The following is a 19394-nucleotide window of genomic DNA, read 5'->3' on the forward strand; positions in this document are numbered from 1 at the left end:
AAAACACTGTCTCTACTAAAAATACAAAATTAGCCAGGCATGATGGTGAGTGCCTGTACTCTCAGCTACTTGGGACGCTGAGGCATGAGAATTGCTTGAACCCGGTAGGCGGAGGCTGCAGTGAGCCCAGATCATGCCACTGCACTCCAGTCTGGGCCACAGAGTGAGACTTCATCTCAAAAACAAAATAAAACAAAACCAAACAAAGAAAAAAGAACATTATATAAATGGAATCACACAATATGTGGCCTTTTGAGACTGGCTTTTTTTTTCTACTCAGCAAATGCCCTTTGAGATCCATCCAAGTTGTGCATGTTCCTTTTTGTTTTTTTCTGTTTGAGATGGAGTCTCACTCTGTCACCCAGGTTGGAATGTAGTGGCGTGATCTCAGCTCACCGCAACCTCTGCCTCCTGGGTTCAAGCAATTCTCCTGCCTCAGCCTCCTGAGTAGCTGGGATTATAGGCACCCACCACCATGCCTGGCCATTTTTTTTTTTTTTTTGAGATGAAGTTTTGCTCTTGTTACCCAGTACAATGGTGTGATCTCGGCTCGCTGCAACCTCTGCCTCCCCAGTTCTAGCAATTCTCCTGCCCCAGCCTCCTGAGCAGCTGGGATTACAGGTGCCTGCCACCACATCCAGCTAATTCTTTTTGTATTTTTAGTAGAGACAGGGTTATACCATGTTGGCCAGGTTGGTCCTGAACTCCTGACCTCAGGTGATCCACCTGCCTTGGCCTCCCAAAGCGCTGAGTTTACAGGCATGAGCCATCATGCCTGGCCCCCTTTTATTGATGAATAGCATTTCATAGAATAGACGTAGCAGTTTGCTTAACCATTCACCTATTGGGGAGTATTTGGTTGTGTCCAGTTTGCGGCTATTACAAATAAATCTGCCATGAACCATCATGTATGAGTTTTTGTGCAGACATCAGTTTTATTTTCTGGTACAAATGCCCAGAAGCAATTGCTAGGTCATATATTGAGGTATATGTTTAATTAAAGAAGCTGCCAAACTATATTCTAGAGTGTCTGTACGATTTTATATTCCCACCAGCGATGTATGAGAGAGTTACTTTTGTCTGCATCCTCGCTGATATTCGATATTATCACTATGTTTGATTTGAGCTGTTCTAATAGACCTGTAGTGATATCTTACTGTGGTTTTAATTTGCATTTCCCCAGTGGTTAGTGTTGAAGATCTATTCATGTGCTTTAAGTCAATTCATTTTTAAAACCTAAATAAATGTATTTAAAAAGGAAACTTTTGCTTTGGGAGGCCCAGGCGGGTGAATTGCTTGAGCCCAGGAGTTCGAGACAAGCCTGAGAAACATGGTGAAACTCCATCTTTACAAAAAATAAAAAGTATCCAGCATGGTGGCGTGCGCCTATGGTTTCAGCTACTCGAGAAGTGAGGCAGGAGGATTGCTTGAGCATAGGAGGTTGAGGCTGCATTGAGCCATGATTGCACCATCATACTCCAGCCCGGGTGACAGAGTAAAATTCTGCCTTAAATAAATAAATTAATTAAAGGAAATTTGTGATTAGTGATTCTCAGTGTTGTCCCTGAGCCAGCAGCATCAGCATCACCATCACCTGAGAACGTTAGAAATGCAGATTCTCAGGTGCCACCCCAGACCTCCTGAATCAGAACCTCTGAGGAGTGGGTTCAGTGATCTGTGGTTTAACAAGCCCTGCCAGTGAGAATCGGTCTCATTTACTACAAATAGAAGGTAATGGTAAAAATAAATTCATCTGCATATCGCCTAAAATCCTCTTGTGGGTCCCAGGTTCGCACACCACAGTTTTGGGCAGGAGCCCCACGCACGGAGGCTATGACAAGAATGCTCCTGCCCCTGGGGTTGTGCAGTGACAGCTCACACAGCTCCATGTGGCAGTTCTGAGTTTGGGAAGCACTGATGTTGTCCTACTACAGCCCTTCCTGCCCTTCACTGGACAGAGAAAATCCAGGCTCTGAGGAAGGCGAGACTTGCCCAAGGTCACCCAGCAGCATGGTCAGTCTCCTTTCCCAGGGCCCTCACAATGCCTGGCCTGTTTAAAGCCTGCCTCTATTCACTGCTGAGTGAAAAATCCAGCACCAAAGTAGAATATGGGGAAGGATACTATCTTGTGCACCTTATGTTTATAGTTGCAGATACATGAGAACAAAAGTCCAAAAATACTGTTGAAGCAGTTATTTAGGGAGAGAAGTGGTTTGCTGGTTTTTGGGTTTTTAGCTTTTCTATATTTCATAATTTTTATCATAATAATCATGTTTAGTTACATAATCAAAATGTCTTAAATATAATATTAAAAATCGACATGAAGCCTGATCTAGCCATGGCCTATCGTTGGCAGAGTCAGGAAGCCTTCCAGATAGAGCAGCCCTGCACCTGCCCCAGGTCACGCCCTGGGCCTGGGCACGGGCAAATGCTGGGTTCTCTGTCTGGGTACCCTCACCCCATGGTGTCCTCCACATCTGTACCCACCAGCACCTCCTGTGGGTAAGGCCCTTGCCTGCATCCAGCCCTGGGCACCCCCTAGCCCAGAGGGCACCTCACAGTCTGAGAGTCCACCTGCCTGTCTCTAAAGAGAGGAAAGCTCCTTGGGACATGTGTTCCACTTGACTATCAGCCCTGGCCTTGTACAGAAAAGTGGACAGTGGGTATTTGGTGAATAAATGAATGATTGAATGAATCCCCAGAATGGTGATTTCCTGAGGCCCTTCTCCAGCTGGCCCAGGTGGAACCAGTTCCACTTTTCACAGGAAAGCCAGGTGTGAGGAGTGGGGCAGGTGTGTGTGAGGGGCCGGGTTCTCGAGGGCTGCATGGACATGGGGCTTGTGGTGGGTCTGGGGGTGGCAGTGCTGCTGTGGGAGCCTTGGGGAAGGCTCATCCCTGGAATCCCCCAGGGTATCCTGGTGCCCCCAGCTGCTGCATGGCGTGAGAATTCCTGGCTGGTGGGGACACACAGGGACTTGTTTGGATTGGCCACCTGGTCCAGTCCAAGGAGCTGCGCCTCCGGCCCCTTGGGGAAAAGCTCACTTTTGATGTGTGACAACAGCTGCAGGCAAGGGGAGGGAGAGGTGTGCTGGGCCTCAGCCTTAGAAGCCAGAAGCCAGTTCATGCCACTACCTTGGTCTAGGTGGGAAAGGGATGGGGCCTCGGCTAGCTCTAGGGTCCTGGGTTATGGTAAGGGCCCTTCCTTATGGACTCAGTGACTCGGGCTGACCCAGCCCCTCCCTGCGCCTCATCAGTGAAACCAGGGCTGGGCCAGGGCTCTCGAGGCCTCCCAGCTCCAACCTCTGGCTTTCTCCCAGGAGGGCAGGAGATCAGACAGAGGTGACCTGGGCTCCCCTGTTTACCTCAACCTCCTTGTGAAGCCTCCCTCTTTCTGCCTGTGAGGTGGGTGGGGCCAGAAGGAGAGGCATTCACCTGTGGGTCTCTGATTTCTCTGCCCAGGTGTGCCTGGAGAGCCTGGTCTATACCCAGTGCTCTGCTACATCCCACAGCCTGGCCATGACCTCCCTGCCTCCAGAGCAGCCCTGGCCCAGGGAAGAAGCTAGTCTCTGCATCGAATGATAGGTAGAAAATGGAAGTGGGGACGATAGCTCTGGAAAGGAGTCAAGGAGGAGGTGCCTTCCCAAGGACGCGGAGGGTTTTTCCAGAATGGACTTGACTGGTGTGGACAAACATCAGGAGGTAGGAAGGGTGGCTCCCTCTGTGGGAGCTGGGGCGACTTGCCTGGGCCAAATGGTGGTAGGCTGTGGGCAGGACGGGCAGAGCTGGGGTTCCCAGAGCCTGGGGTCCCTGTCCTTGCAGAGGACTGGAATGCAAAACAAGTGTCCCCTGCCCTCTGGCTGGGGGACATCCTCTGCTTCCAAGCCCAGACATATACCAGCTGCTACAAGCCCCTGAGGCTCTTCAGAGGACCAGTGGGCAGCCACATCCACGCTGGGCCAGCCTGCTGGACCCACTTGCACCCTGGTCAGAGCCCATGACTGAGGGGACTCTCTGGGGACAATGGGGGCAGTCTCATGCTGCCCTCTTACAGGTGGATCCATCCCTGGGATCTGGTGTTGGGCTGGGGTGGGCTGAGGCTGTTCTCTGCTGGGGTGCCTGGTGGACAGCAGGTGGAGCAACTTCTCCTTGGCTTTCCTGGACCCCAGGACACAGCTGAACACTGCACTTTACTCTGGATGCCTTTGGATTCTCAGGGGACCCTGGGAAGGAAGAGGGGGAGGCCCCTGCAGGGGGCCAGGGCCCTGGGCCATTCTTGCTCCCCCCAGTAGGCACCTTCTCTCCAGATCGACATCACCTGATTGCTGAAGGCCTGGGCTACTGACCAGAGCCCTAACACCCTCACCAAGGCCTGTTCTTACATCAGGACCAGCTAGTATGAGTTCGGAGCTGAAGGGGGCAGAGAGAGAATGCAGGGCTCTGTAAGAGTTCTTGGCTCCATGCTGCGGTGGGCCCCATAGAAGGCCCCCCAGAAATCTGCAGCTGCTGTAAGTCACTCGGAGGAAGCTGCAGCAGACATGTGTTTCCCAGCCTGGTAGATGCAGAGGGGTGTCCGGGCCCCCAAGTGGGAGGCCCAAACACGGCCTTGGATGTGGCAGTGCAGGAATTCTAGCCAGCTCTGCGGCCCTGGGCAAGTCATTTAACCTCTCAGAACCCTGCTCCTGGTCACCATGTGGCTCTTGTGTGGATGTAAAGAACCCCCCTGGCCACTTATGTCCCATCAGTGGAAGCCTAGCATGGGTGGAGACCCCTGAGACTGAACTCAGTGATGGGATCCAGCCTGCCCAGCTCTCCTACATAGAGCCCAGAGCCAGCAGGCTGGGCTTCCTGGAGAAGCAGGCACTCCTGTGGGCTGGAGAGCATGAGCAGGGGTCCCTTTGGAAAGGTGGAAGAGGCTGCGGTCAGTGGAGGCCATAAGGAGGCAGAGCTTGGGCAGAAAGGGCATGATCGGGGGATCTGAGGCCCAACAGAGACTGGACTGAGGACACTATGGCCACCTACAGGACACTGTGCCACTCAGGTGGTGGAAACTTAGCTACGGCTGGGCCTCCTCCCTGGTCCTGAGTGAGGCTTCACCAGTCTTGGAAACTGTGCCCAAGGTGGCTTCATGTAAGGGCGCATCTCAGCACTTTTTTTTGAGACGGGGTCTTGCTCTGTCATCTAGGCTGGAATGCAGTGGCAAGATCACAGCTTACTGCAGCCTCAAACTCCTGGGCTCAAGCGATCCTCCCACCTCAGCCTCACAAAATGCTGGAATTATAGGCCTGAGGTATGCAGCTCAGTTTTAAATCTTAATAAATATCTCCTTCTGGTCTGCTTCCCTGGCTGACACACATGCTGGCATCTTGTGCCTAGACACACATGTTTCTGGACTTGGTTCCATTTGTTCTGACGGGTTCCTCTCTCAATGACCGCACATTACAGTATGTGGCCATTCTTACACATTTCCATATAGACCTGAGGGTTAGTGTGTTAATGTCAAAGTTCTACTGGTTTTTTGAGGCTGGGTGGAATGTTTGGGTTAATTTGGTTGTGGGCATCTTGACAATATAGGCTTTTCCTCCAGGAACGGTGATTCCGGGATGCAGGTTTTGCACATTCTGGTTTATTGCTTGGCTCGCTGCCACAGAGGATGGCACTGCTCCACACGCCATGCCCAAGAGATGTCCCACCTTATATTTCTAAATCAAGCTGAATGTTCTCAGCTGACAGGATATCCTATCAGTGCTGCAGGGACTTACTCTCCTCAACCCGAGATGAAGTGAGGTGGAGACTATGGAGCAGATCCGTGCTGAGTGCACTCGCCCTTGCTGACCCACACTGCTGCTGGCCACGGCTGTGTCTGAGTCGACAGAGGGCACTGATTCGGGGACAGGGTGGGGGGCAGTGCTGGAGAGATGCCCCTCACCTCCCTTAGCTCCTCCTGTCCAGCCAACGCTTGGCCACCAAGGTCCCTGACTTCCAGGACCCAGTCACCACTAACAGGGTGCTGCATGGGAACAAAGTATAAGCCCAGAACCTGGAGTTCAGGTCACTCCTCCTTCCAGTTGAACCCTCTATCCCTCCCAGGTGATTCCAGCCTCATTCCTCCATGGGCCAGATATCCTAAACAAAGGCCTGGACAGGGGGTCTTTATCCAAGTGCCCAGAGAACACATGCAGAAAGGCTCTGCATGCCCCCTGTGGCCTGCCAGAGGTAAGAGCCTGCCCGTCAAAATGCACAGTCCAGGTTCTTGCAGGGAGGTGAGGAGGGGAGGAAGAAAAGGTCCATCTCATTCTTTCAGTGGGAACCTAAACTTGGGAAAGCCCAGACACAGTACATTTCTTAATCCTGATACTTTTATAACTGGTTACAGCTGGGTCACATGCACAACTGTTTCCAACATCGTTCAACAGTCCACATAACATCCTGCAGCTTATTTTTTCATTTTTATGTTGTAAGGCCAGGGGCAGTGGCTCACACCTGTAATCTCAACACTTTTGGAGGCTGAGGCAGGAAGTCTGCTTGAGGCCAGGAGTTCAGGACCAGCCCAGGCAACATAGCAAGACCCAGCATACAACAGAGAAAGACCCTGTCTCAAAAAATATCTTTTCCAAGTGCAGTGCCATGATCACAGCTCACCGCAGCCTCCAACTCCTGGGCTCAAGCGATACTCCCACTTCGGTAGCTGGGACTATCAGAGCACACCACCACATCTGGCTGGTTTTAATTTATAGTAGAGATGCGGTCTCACTATGTTGCCCAGGCTGGTCTTGAACTCCCGGCCTCAAGAGATCCTCCCATTGCGACCTCACAATGCACTGGGGTTACAGGCATGAGCCACCATGCAGCCCCTGCAAAATCTAACTGTTCTTCAAGTGCTTCTTTTGGACCTCCTAGCTAGACTGCCATTGGCAAATACTAGTTTATTATTTACCCACATTTGTGTTAATGGATTTCCCATGTTTTATTTGTCTAGACTAGGGTTTCTCAACAGCAGCATTATTGACATTTTGGGCTGGATAATTCTTTGTTATGGAGCTATTTGTGCCTCGCAGGATGTTTAGCAGCATCCCCAGCCTCCACCTGCTACATGCCAGTAGCACTCCTCAGTGTGACAGCCAAAATGATTTCAGATATTGTCAAATATCCCCAGGGAGTCAAAATAACCTCCAGTTGAGAATTGCTGACCTAAAAACCTCTGGAACAATGTTAGATCATGGTAATGATAGCACATACTGCTCCTGACCTTAATGGAAATACCTCTAGCATCAAAGTATAGTAGTACCTGTATACTATTGTCTGGGCTGTTATTAGTACACTCTATTAGTCCATTCTCACTCTGCTATGAAGAAATACCCAAGACAGGGTAATTTATAAAGAAAAGAGGTTTAAGTTGACTCACAGTTCTGCATGGCTGGGGAGGCCTCAGGAAACTTACAATTATGGCAGAAGACACCTCTTCACAGGGCAGCAGGCGGGAGAAGGAGAGCCGAGCAAACGGGAAAGCCCATAATAAAACCATCAGATCTCGTGAGAACTCACTCACTATCACGAGAACAGCACGGGAGAAACCGCCCCCATGATTCAATTATCTCCACCTGGTCCCACCCTTGACCCATGGGGATTATTGCAATGCAAGGTGAGATCTGGATGGGGACACAGAGCCAAACCATATTATATCCTTTATATTAGCATACTGTATCGAAGTATAATTTTCTTTCTTTTTTTTTTGCTTTGAGACAGAGTCTCGCTCTGGCTCTGGCTGGAGTGCAGTGGCACAATCTCAGCTAACTGCAACCTCCATCTCCTGGGTTCAAGCAATTCTTGTGCCTCAGCTTCCTAAGTAGCTGGAACTACAGGTGTGTGCCACCCCCTAGCTAATTTTGATTTTTTTATTTAGTAGAGATGGAGTTTCACCATGTTAGCCAGGCTGGTGTCAAACTTCTGGCCTCACGTGATCCCGCCACTTTGGCCTTCCGAAGTGCTGAGATTACAGGCGTGAGCCACCGCACCCAGCCTGAAGTATAATTTTCACAATGTTAAAAGCATGATTTTCATACAAATGAAGGAATATGTATAAGATATTTTCTTTAATTCACAAGGGAGTTAGCAACATGGTGAAGCAAGTTCAAGGAGCTTTTTGAGAGACAGTGTCTGTAATGCTCCAGGAAGGGCATTCTGAAATATATTCTGAGATAGAGACAAAACTTGTTAATATCCTATAGGGAGGTCAGGCATGGTGGCTCACACCTGTAATCCCAGCACTTTGGGAGGTCAAGGCAGGCGGATCACCTGAAGTCAGGAGTTCAAGACCAGCATGGCCAACATGTTGAAACCCTGTCTCTACTAAAACTACGGAAAATACAAAATTAGCCAGGTGCAGTGGTGGGCGCCTGTAGTCCCAGCTACTTGGGAGGCTGAGGCAAGAGAATCACTTGAACCCTGGAGGCGGAGGTTGCAGTGAGCTGAGATTGTGCCACTGCACTCCAGCCTGGGCGACAGAACGAGATTCTGTCTCAAAAAAAAAAGGGGGGCTGAGCACAGTGGCTCACGCCTGTAATCCCAGCACTTTGGGAGGCCAAGGCGGGTGGATCACGAGGTCAGGAGATCGAGACCATCCTGGCCAACATGGTGAAACTCCGTCTCTACTAAAAATACAAAAAAATTAGCCTGGCGTGGTGACGGGCGCCTGTGGTCCCAGCTGCTCAGGAGGCTGAGGCAGGAGAATGGTGTGAACCCAGGAGGTGGAGGTTGCAGTGAGCTGAGATCGTGCCACTGCACTCCAGCCTGGGTGACAGAGCAAGACTCCGTTTCAAAAAAAAAAAAAAAAAAAATCATATTGGGAAATAAAACTGCCATCTTTGGGTGTTATCTTTTCCACTGGACAGAAACCTGTAAGTTAACATATATACATATTCTCAAGAATATTCATAACATATTCTGTAGTATATTTCCCTACACTAGTGGTTTTCAAAGCATGGTCTCAAATGTCACCTGGGAACATAGACATGCAATGCTCAGGCCCCACCTCAGTCCTATTGAGTTAGAAACTCTGGTGTGGGGCCCAGCAGCTGGTTTCACAAGCCCTGCAGGTGATGATGATGCACTCTAATGTTTGAGAACCACTGCTCTAATTAGTCAAATCATCTTTTTTTTTTTGAGACGGAGTCTCACCCTGTTGCCCAAGCTGACTGAAATGCAGTGGTGCAATCTCAGCTCACTGCAACCTCCACCTCCTGGGTTCAAGCAATTCTTGTGCCTCAGCCTCCTGACTGGCTGGGATTACAGGCACCCACTACCACATCCTGCTATTTTTTTTTTTTTTCAGTAGAGACGGGGTTTTGCCATGTTAGCCAGGCCAGTGCTCTCGAACTCCTGACCTCAGGTGATCTGCCTGCCTCGGCCTCCCAAAGTGCTAGGATTACAGGCATAAGCCACCGCGCCCAGCCTTTATTTATTTCTTTATTTATTTTATTTATTTTTTTGAGATGGTCTCCTTCTGTTGCTCAGGATGGATGGAGTACAGTGGTGCCATCATGGTTCACTGCAGCCTCCACCTCCCAGGCTCAAGAGATCCTCTGACCTCAGCCTCTTAGGTAGCTGGGACAACACATGTGCACCAGGACAAGCAGGTAATTTTTTGCAGAGACTGGGGTCTCTCTATGTTGCGCAAGCTGGTCAAGAACTCCTGGGCTCAAGTGATCCACCGGCCTTGGCCTACCAAAGTGCTATGATTAAAGGTCTTATGTTCTTAAAAAATTTTTTTGACATGGTATAGGATAGTCTAGTAACTTAAGGTACTGTTGTTTTCAACAGGCTAGTGGTTATGATTTGTAAAAGAACTCTTCAGAAATTAGCTCCATTTTACCATGAATTGGGACACTTTACATTTCTATTTTATAGTGCACTTTAATTGTCATGGACTCTGTCTTTTGAAAACCTGAAAGCCTGCAACAATAAAACCAGCTGCACCTGTTGCATGGGATAGGCATGGAACTGAGGAGAGAGCTCAAACTACGGTCAGCCCTCTGTATCCTGGGGTTCTGGATCCTTGGATTTAACCAACTGTGCATCGAAAATATTTGGAAAAAGTAAAACAATAAAAAAACACAGGCCAGGTGCAGCGGCGGGCCCCTGTAATCCCAGCTACTCAGGAGGCTGAGGCAGGAGAATGGCGTGAACCCGGAAGGCGGGGCTGGCAGCGAGTGGAGATCACGCCACTGCACTCCAGCCTGGGCGACAGAGCAAGACTCCGTCTCAAAAAAAAATTCAAAACTTTATAACAGCTATTTACAAAGCATTTACGTTGTATTAGGTATTATAGTAATATAGAGATGATTTAAAGTATACGGAAGGATGTGCACAGGTTATTTGCAAATACTATGCCATATTATATCAGGGACTTGAGTATCTGTGAATTTTGGTATCTCTGGGGTCCTGGAACCAACATCCTGAGGTTACCAAAGGACGACTGTATTTAATTTCGTCTCTGGTTATTAGTCTATTCTCTAATGTATTTTTGTTGTTGTTTTGTCTTTTTGTTTTTGCCTCTTCAAGTCAACATCGGAAACTTAGTTGTTCTGGACAACCCATTAGCTCAGAGCCACCAGTAATCAGACTACCACTGCAATCTAAGCAACCGATTTTTCTTCCCCATCAGATTAGCAAAAATTAAGATAAGCATCTATTGATGTTGAAGCTGTAGGGAGTTTTCCTGAGCAAGTTAATTATGACAGCCCTTTTTGCTAGGCTAGACGATTCATCGATTTAAAATACCCATGCACTTGAAGGAGTTATCTGGTTTATTTCCTTACCTGGGTGCTGGTTATGTGAGGTGTACAGTTGATGAAAACTTATTAAGCTTTATAATAGGTACAATTTTCTGTATATGTAGTATATTTCAAGTTTTAAACATATGTCGTTTGCCACAGCCTGCAGCTGTGTATAATGCTATTCGCTTAACAGTGGAAAACATGGCAACGACCTGAATCCCCCTGGCTCCCGGGATCCTACCCCCTTAAGTTAAACAAATGAAATAACTTCCACTGTCTTTCCTAATGTCTTAATTCGGTCCTCAGTTAAACCTGCGGTTGGCGCCAGTTTTTTCCAGGGAAGGATTCTGGGAGACGGAGGAGGAGACGCCAGCATTTCGCCTCCGGCACCTCCAGCGGGCTGCCGGCCGCTCCCAGCCTCACTCAATCAGGCCCCGCCCTCCCAGAGGACGTTAGTCCAAGTCACGTGATCGTCGACTCAGCTGACCCTGCGGACCGGAAAAAGAAATTCCGGGGCCCTGGTTTCTTGGCGCGATGGTGAGGCACCAGGGGCTAAGCCAGGCTTGGGCTGCTGGAGCGGGAATGAGGGGGCGCCAGTGGCTCCGGAAACTGGGGGAGGTTGTACTGGCCTCTCCGCAAACACAGTGTGTGCGGCGTGAGGGCTGCGGGTCTGGTAGGGAAAAGTCCACCGCTCTCCCGCTCCCGAGACGGAGAGGGGCGGGGGTAGGGGGCGGGTAAGACAGCGCAGGCCGGCCGGCTTAGAGTCCCGGTGCTTCCCTGGCGGAAGGAAGGGCCCCTGCCTCCCGGGGCAGACTAGGGCTTGTCTGGAGCTGGGAGTCCTTTCAGGTCTTCCCCATCCCCAAGAGGACCTCCCAAGGATACCCCCTTCCCCAGCCCTGCTGTGGGGGTTTGTTCAAGAAGGTGCTTAGAATCAGTATCGCTCTTGCACACTGTTAGGAAGCCCCTCCGCTCTTTCCAGAGCCAGAAAGTAGTAGTTTGGGGGTTGAGACTTATCCATCCATCCATCCATCCATCCATCCGTAGGTTCTAAGCGCCTAGTCTATACCATGAAGTGTACTAGGCACTGGGAGGACTTGAGCTGCCAAGGGAAGGGGAAATCGGAGGCTTGAACTGGAGTCATAGTTAAGGCTCCAGGGGCAGAGACCTAACTGCGCCTTGTGTGTAGTGCTGAGGGGGCTCCCTGAGGATGCCTTCAACCTTAAAGGCGGATGGCAGGAGCTGGCTGGCTGAAGTACAGTTTGTGTACCAGGGGTTGGGAGGCAAGGGTGGGAGACGTGTGTCTTCAGACAGGGAACAGCATGTGCAGAGACTTCAGGTGAGAGGGAGCATGGCTCCCCAGGAATGAATGCATTTCCCATAGCTGGGAGAGTATCATCTGGAGGTTAGGGAAGATGAGGCTGGACAAGAACAAATCTTCCTGGCTCTTGGATCACCACAATCAAGATAACATATCCACCTGCCTCCATAATTTCCTTGTATGAGGGGCTATTTTAAGAAGTATAATCAAGAAGGGCTGTTCTGGCCGGGTGCAGTGGCTCACGCTTGTAATCCTAGCACTTTGGGAGAGTGAAGAGGGTGGATCACCTGAGGTCAGGAGTTCGAGACCAGCATGGCCATGGCACTCCAGCCTGGGCAACAGAGGGAGACTCTGTCTTATTTTTTTATTTTTTAAAAAAAGAAGGGCTGCTCTGATGTGTCACTTAAAGGATAGCAAGCCACTGGCCAGGCGCCGTGGCTCAGGCCTGTAATACCAGCACTTTGAGAGGCTGAGGGGGGCGGATCACCTGAGGTCAGGAGTTCGAGACCAGCCTGGCTAACATGGTGAAACCCTGTCTCTACTAAAAATACAAAATTAGCCGGGTGTGGTGGCACATGCCTGTAATCCCAGCTACTTGGGAGGCTGAGGCAGGAGAATCATTTGAACCTGGGAAGCGGAGTTTGCGGTGGGCCAAGGTCACGCCATTGCACTCCAGCCTGGGGAACAAGAGTGAAACTGTCTCAAAAAAAAAAAAAAAAAAAGGATAGCAAGCCACCCAGAGAGTGCAGCAGGCATGGAGGCAGGAGCAAGGCTGGTGTCCCCGAGCAGCAGCAGGGAAGCCGGAGTGGCTGGACTTGTGTGGGTATGGGGAAGAGGGGAGAGAGGTCACTCGTCTCTGTTAGGCACAGGACCTTGTTTTATTCCCTGCTGTACCCCCAGCACTTAGGTTGGGAGCTAGCACAGAGAAGGCACTCAATTGATGTTTGCTGAGCAGATGAATGCCTGGAGTAGACCTCAGAGCAGGGTTTGGTGGCAGGGTGGGTCAGGGAGAGAGTTTACTCAAAAGCCTGGTGATAGGGGAGAACAAGAGGCCAGAGGGTATCCATCTATGTCGGGGACCAGGGGTCCCTGGTGGGCAGCAGTGTGGGAGACACACGGATCTTGGCCACACCTCAGGCCTTCCTCCAGCCTGATTACCTGCCTCCCTCCCTTGCAGAGGTTCCGGTTCTGTGGTGATCTGGACTGTCCCGACTGGGTCTTGGCAGAAATCAGCACGCTGGCCAAGATGGTTGAGTGCACAGGGTCTAGTCTGGGTGGAGGAGGGGTGTTGGGCTGGGGATTGTGGGTGTAGAGGATGGTGAGGTTTCTCTGGGGTTAGGGCGTCAGTGCTCTCAGCCTGTGCTACCATGCTTTGTGACCTTGATCAGTGGCTGGCCTGCTCTGAGCCTGTCCCCAGGAAGGAGGGGTGAGGTTTGCCAGCCTGGCTGATGTAAGGACTTCCCTTCCAGTCCTCTGTGAAGTTGCGGCTGCTCTGCAGCCAGGTACTAAAGGAGCTGCTGGGACAGGGAATTGATGTGAGTACAAGACCCAGCACCCCATTGTCCCATGACCTTATGACCCCCACTGCCCTGAAACTGTGCACTAGACCCGGGGAGACAGGTGAACCAGCCTCTCAACCTCTCTGGGCACCTCCCTTCCTTCTTTCCAGCTTGTCTGTTCCTTATCGCAGGATCCAGGCTAGGGGTGAGGGGCTGGTGAGCAGGGGCCTGGCACCCCCTGAAGGTCTCCTTTCCCCTTAGTATGAGAAGATCCTGAAGCTCACGGCTGACGCCAAGTTTGGTGAGTACCTTGCTGAGTCTACAGGCCCCAGGCAACCCTGCGAACTTGGCCTGGTACCTGGTACAGAGGGGCCCCCTACCCCTCCCAGCAGCATCCTTAACTTACCTTCCGTAGTGGAGGAGCATGAGGGAAAGAAAGACTGACAGTCCCACCTTCTTGTCCTCTGCCAGCTCCTGGTGGAGCAGTAGCAGTGCCTGTGGCTCCAGGAGGCCTGGGGACTTTGAGCTGAAGTTAATAGGGCAAAAGGGAGGTGGCTGGGCCCACAGTGACACCCCTGTCCCATATACGGGTCCCTCAGAGTCAGGCGATGTGAAGGCCACAGTGGCAGTGCTGAGTTTCATCCTCTCCAGTGCGGCCAAGCACAGTGTCGATGGCGAATCCTTGTCCAGTGAACTGCAGCAGCTGGGGCTGCCCAAAGGTACGGGTTGTGGGTGGGCAGCTGGGCAGCCTGTGGGCCAAGGGCTGCTAGAGAGGGGGACGGACCCTGAGGTGTACCCTGCCCTGTTTGGGCCAGGAGCCCAAGCTCAGCTCCCACCTGCTACCTCCAGAGCTACTCCATTCTACCCCCAGAGCACGCGGCCAGCCTGTGCCGCTGTTATGAGGAGAAGCAAAGCCCCTTGCAGAAGCACTTGCGGATCTGCAGCCTACGCAGTAAGTATGAGGCCAGCCAGGGTCCGGGCTCATTCTAGAAAGTGCACGCAGCACGCAAAGTGCATGGAGAGTCCAGGGAGACGACTTAACCATGGTCACATGGTTACTAGCAGCCGTAGAGCTGGGACCTGGCCCTGGGTCTCCTGACTCCCCCCAAGGTTTCTTGTCACTGAGGTCTGCTGTGGGTGATCCAAACTTATTATCGGGCACTGCCCTGTTCTGAGCCTGGGTCAGCAAGATGGGAGCTTCTTAGAGGCCACATAGCCTTAAAAGGTTGAGAGCTGAGCCAGGGTGTCGGCTGAGGGCCACTTGTCTCGTCTGCTTTGATCCTGAGAGCCACCCACCCCATCTCACAGTGAATAGGTTGGCAGGTGTGGGCTGGCGGGTGGACTACACCCTGAGCTCCAGCCTGCTGCGGTCCGTGGAAGAGCCCATGGTGCACCTGCGGCTGGAGGTGGCAGCTGCCCCAGGGACCCCAGCCCAGCCTGTTGCCATGTCCCTCTCAGCAGACAAGTTCCAGGTCCTCCTCGCAGGTGAGGCTCAGCTATTCCTCAACGGGTAAGAGGCTCTCCCAGATCTGCCTGACTGCCTCCCGCCTGCCCACCTCTTCCCTCTGCAGAACTGAAGCAGGCCCAGACCCTGATGAGCTCCCTGGGCTGAGGAGAAGGGTGTTGCAGGCCTGTGTGGAGCCGCCCTGCCCGTATGGAGTCACACCCTCTGAACTGCTCTTTGGGAGGCAGCCCTGGTTCTAGGATGCTGAGGCCCTGGCCTGGACTCTGGCCTCCCAGATCCCCAGCTGCCTCACTTGTCTCTTAAGAACTCGGCTCAGGGCTCCTGAGGACCTTTCCCAGCATTACCTTCCCTTCCCTTGAAAGGCAATTGTTGGCTGTTTTCATGAGCAGGAAAAATAAACAGAACTATAAAGGAATGTGTGCAGGGGGTTCTGTTTGGGTTCAGATCAAGGGTTTTTGTGAGAGAAACAAAAGTGGCATACGGGCCTGCCTGGTCCATCACTCATTTTCTTTTCTCAGTTGCTGATCGAGGGAGGTCACAGTGAGGCCAACTGAGGACCAAAATGCATCTGCTTGTCTAGTGAGAGGAAAATCAGGGTTCTCTCTCCCAGATCTGGGATGCTCTTGGCTCTGCTGTCTTTGCCCCCTGGCCATGTCCTCAGGCTAGCAGCAAGTAGGTGACCCCAAAGACAAATGCCCCTTGTACAGAAAGGAGATTGCCCTTGTTTTGACTGCCATCTTCTATTTATTTATTTATTTATTTAGAGACGGAGTTTCGCTCCTCTTGCCCAGGTTTCACTGCCATCTTGTTATTTATTTATTTATTTTGAGATGGTACAGTGGCGCGATCTTGGCTCACCACAACCTTTGCCTCCTGGGTTCAAGGGATTCTTCTGCCTCAGCCTCCCGAGTAGGTGGGATTACAGGCATGCCCCACCACTCCTGGCTAATTTTTTTTTTTTTTTTTTTTGGTAGAGACAAGGTTTCTTCATGTTGGTCAGGCTAGTCTCGAACTCCTGACCTCAGGTGATCCACCCACCTTGCCCTCCCAAAGTGCTGGGATTACAGGCGTAAGCCACTGCGCCCAGCCACTGCCATCTTCTTTACGAAGAGAGAAGTGACCATGCCTGAATCAGTCATTGGCAAGAGGAACGGTGTTATGGACTGAATGTTCATGTTCCTCCAGAATTCATATGCCTCTGTCCACATGTGCACACCAGATGAGGGCCATGTGAGCACACGAGGTGGCTGTCTACAAGGCCAGGAAGAGGGCTGTCAACAGGAACTGCGTCTGCTGGCACCCTGATCTTGAACTTCCCAGCCTCCACAACTGTGAGAAAGAAATCTCTATGGTGTAAGCCACTGGCCTGTGACATTGTTATAGCAGCTCGAGAAGACTAAGGCAGATGGGCTCCCAGGACTGGCGCAGACCAGCCAGGGCTCCTTGTAGAAAAGGCTGATGCCAGAGTACATGGAGGGTACAAGGGGGACTCACCTGGAATATCTTTTGGTGTAAGGAACCTATCAAAGAATAATGGCTTGTTCCATTGGCCAAAGATGGGACAATTTGAACATCAAGAGATAAGTACTGACTCCACTCCTGACTTCTGCTTCTGGAAAAATGAAGTAGGTGTTCTCCCTATTCCTCCCACTAAGTACAGTTAACAACCCTGGATGTTACATATAAAACAAACAAAAAGACTGAGCGATGGAGAGAAGGCAGCCTAGCCTGGCTGGGATCCTCAGGACCTGAGGCTCCACACAGCAGAGAAAGTCCTGGAATCTGGACCCCATGGGCCAGTCAGGTTGACACAAAACTGATCATCACAGATCTGTAGAACTATACAAAAGTGCTGACATCCATGATTAGAGTCTCAGAAGGTAAGGAGGAAGAGAGTGGAATGGAAAAAGTATTCAAAAAAATAATCACTAAAGGCCTGGTGCAGTGGCTCATGCCTGTAATCCCAGCACTTTGAGAGGCAGGACGATTGCTTTAGACCTTGCAACTGGCCTGAGCAACACAGGGAGACTCAGTCTCTACAAAAAAATAAAAAATTAGCCGATCATGGCGGTGCGTGCTTATAGTCTCAGCTACTCAGAAGGCTGAGGCAGGAGGATCAATCGCTTGAGCCCAGGGGTTTGAGGCTGCAGTGAGCTGTGATCATACCTCTGCACTCCAGCCTGGGTAACAGAGCTGAGACCCTGTCTCAAAAAAAGAAAAAAAAAATGTATATATACACATTGGAATATTTTTCAGCCCTTAAAAAGCAGAAGGTTCTGTCATTTGTGACTTGGATGAACCTAGACGACATGATGCTAAGTGAAATAAGCCAGGCACAGAGAGACAAATACCGCATCACCTCACGCCTGGAGTTGAAAAAAAGGCCTGGGGCAGTGGCTCACGCCTGTAATCCCAGCACTTTGGGAAGCCAAGGTGGGAGGATCGCTTAAGCCCAGGAGTTCGAGACCAGGCTGGGCAACATGGCAAACCTGTCTCTACAAAAAGTAAAAAAAATTAGCCGGGTGCAGTGGCACATGCCTGTAGTTCCAGCTACTCGGGAGGTTGAGGTGGGAGGATTGCTTGAGCCAGGGAGGTCAAGGCTGCAGTGAACCCTGCACTCCAGCCTGGGTGACAGAGTGAGACCCTGTCTCAAAGAAAAAGAAAAAAAAAGTTAAATTCATAGAAGTCGACAGTAGAATGGTGGTTAGCAGAGGCTGGAGGAGAGAGAGGGTGGGTTGTGGGGGAAAGGGGAGACACTGGTCAAAAGGTACAAAGTTCTAGTTAGGAGGAGTAAATTCTGGTGATTTATTGCATAGCGTAGTGACCAGTTAATAATGATGTATACTTCAAAATAGCTAAAAGATGGTTTTAAATGTTCTCATCACAAAGAAATAAATATTTGAGGTAATGGATATCCTAATTAGCCTGATTTGATTTTTTTTGTGTTTTTTTGTTTTTTTCTTGAGATGGAGTCTCACTCTGTTGCCTAGGCTGGAGTGCAGTGGTGTGATCTTGGCTCACTGCAACCTCTGCCTCCAGAGTTCAAGTGATTCTTCTGCCTCAGCCTCTGTAGTAGCTGGGACTACAGGCGTGCACCACCACCCCTGGCTAATTTTTTGTATCTTTTTGTAGAGACAGGGTTTCACTATGTTGGCCAGGCTGGTTTTAAACTTCTGACCTCAGGTGATCCGTCTGCCTCGGCCTCCCACAGTGCTGGGATTACAGGCATGAGCCACCGTGCCCAGCCAATTTGATCATTCCACGATATATACATGTAACAAAACATCACACTGTACCCCACAAATGTATACAATTATTATTTGTCAATTAAAAATAAAACTATAGATAAGTCAAACTGGTATTCTAAAAAATGTTCAACTAGCCACAGTTGGGCAAGAAGAAACAAAAATTAAAACTGGGAATAAAGTGATAAAAAAAATCACAAGGAGACTATCCTTGGCAACATGGCAAAACCCCATCTCTACAAAAAAAAATACAAAAATTAGTCAGGTGTGGTGGTATGCACCATTGTCCCAGCTACTCAGGAGGCTGACGTTGGAGGATCACCTGAGCCCAGGAGTTCGAGGTTGCAGTGAACCATGATCATACCACTGCACTCCAGCCTTGAGTGACAGAGTGAGATCCTGTCTCAAAAAAAATAAAAAAGAGGTTATCCTGTCTTTTTAGTCAAGATAACCAAATAGCCCTGGTCAATGAGGTAAAGCTATACTTGACAGATGGATTCTATCAAATATATTAAGAATGACAATTAGAAAATCACTTTGAGGCTGGACACAGTGGCTCACACCTGTAATCCCAGTACTCTGGGAGGCCAAGGCGGGTGGATCGCTTGAGGTCAGGAGTTCGAGACTAGTCTTGGCAACGTGGTAAAACCCTGTCTCTACTAAAAGTACAAAAAATTAGGCGTGGTGGCCCCCGCCTGTAATCCCAGCTACTGGGAGGTCGAGGCTGCAGTGAGCCGAGATTGCGCCATCGTACTCTAGCCTGGGCAACAGAGTGAGACGTGTCTCAAAAACAACAACAATAAAAACCTAAAACTTTATTTTCTTTTGAGACGGGATCTCAAAGCGAATTTTTGTATTTTTAGTAAAGATGGGGTTTCACCATGTTGGCCAGGCTGGTCTTGAACTCCTGGCCTCAAGTGATTCACTGCCCCCTCGTCCTCCCATAGTGTTGGGATTTCAGGCGTCAGCCACTGCGCCTGGCCAAAAACCCAAAACTTTATATTCATTGAATAGCAACTACCCATTTCCTCCTTCCCGGCAGCTCCTGGCAACCACCATTCTACTAGCTGCTTCTATGTGTTTAACTATTTAGAT

General features: G+C 50.3%; 2 protein-coding genes across 5 annotated transcripts in view; one reads left to right on the plus strand and one right to left on the minus strand.

Annotated features, from left to right (window-relative positions):
- The window catches only part of LOC129050516 (putative GED domain-containing protein DNM1P34), a 36889-nt gene extending 29376 nt beyond the window's left edge, over positions 1 to 7513 (minus strand). For both annotated transcript variants that reach the window (XR_010137194.1, XR_008514230.2), the window contains exon 1: positions 7403 to 7513. The gene's annotated coding sequence lies outside the window, so the exon portion shown is untranslated. The remainder of the gene's footprint in view (positions 1 to 7402) is intronic.
- A 1976-nt stretch (positions 7514 to 9489) lies between these two features.
- COMMD4 (COMM domain containing 4) lies at positions 9490 to 15469 on the plus strand. 3 transcript variants are annotated; one of them, XM_002825691.5, is made up of 8 exons: positions 9490 to 11309; positions 13268 to 13339; positions 13560 to 13625; positions 13851 to 13890; positions 14189 to 14308; positions 14461 to 14541; positions 14898 to 15074; positions 15161 to 15469. In XM_002825691.5, the coding sequence occupies exons 1-8, from the start codon at positions 11307 to 11309 to the stop codon at positions 15199 to 15201; spliced, it is 600 nt and encodes a 199-aa protein (XP_002825737.1). In that variant the 5' UTR covers positions 9490 to 11306; the 3' UTR covers positions 15202 to 15469. The 3 variants fall into 3 exon arrangements, with proteins under 3 accessions (XP_002825737.1, XP_054388915.1, XP_054388914.1); XM_054532940.2 differs by lacking the exon at positions 14898 to 15074; XM_054532939.2 differs by lacking the exon at positions 13268 to 13339 and having other exon boundaries at positions 11232 to 11309.
- Positions 15470 to 19394: the final 3925 nt, after the last annotated feature.

This window comes from Pongo abelii, chromosome 16 (genome assembly GCF_028885655.2).
Source record: "Pongo abelii isolate AG06213 chromosome 16, NHGRI_mPonAbe1-v2.0_pri, whole genome shotgun sequence".
In the NCBI taxonomy this organism is placed as follows: Eukaryota; Metazoa; Chordata; class Mammalia; order Primates; family Hominidae; genus Pongo; species Pongo abelii.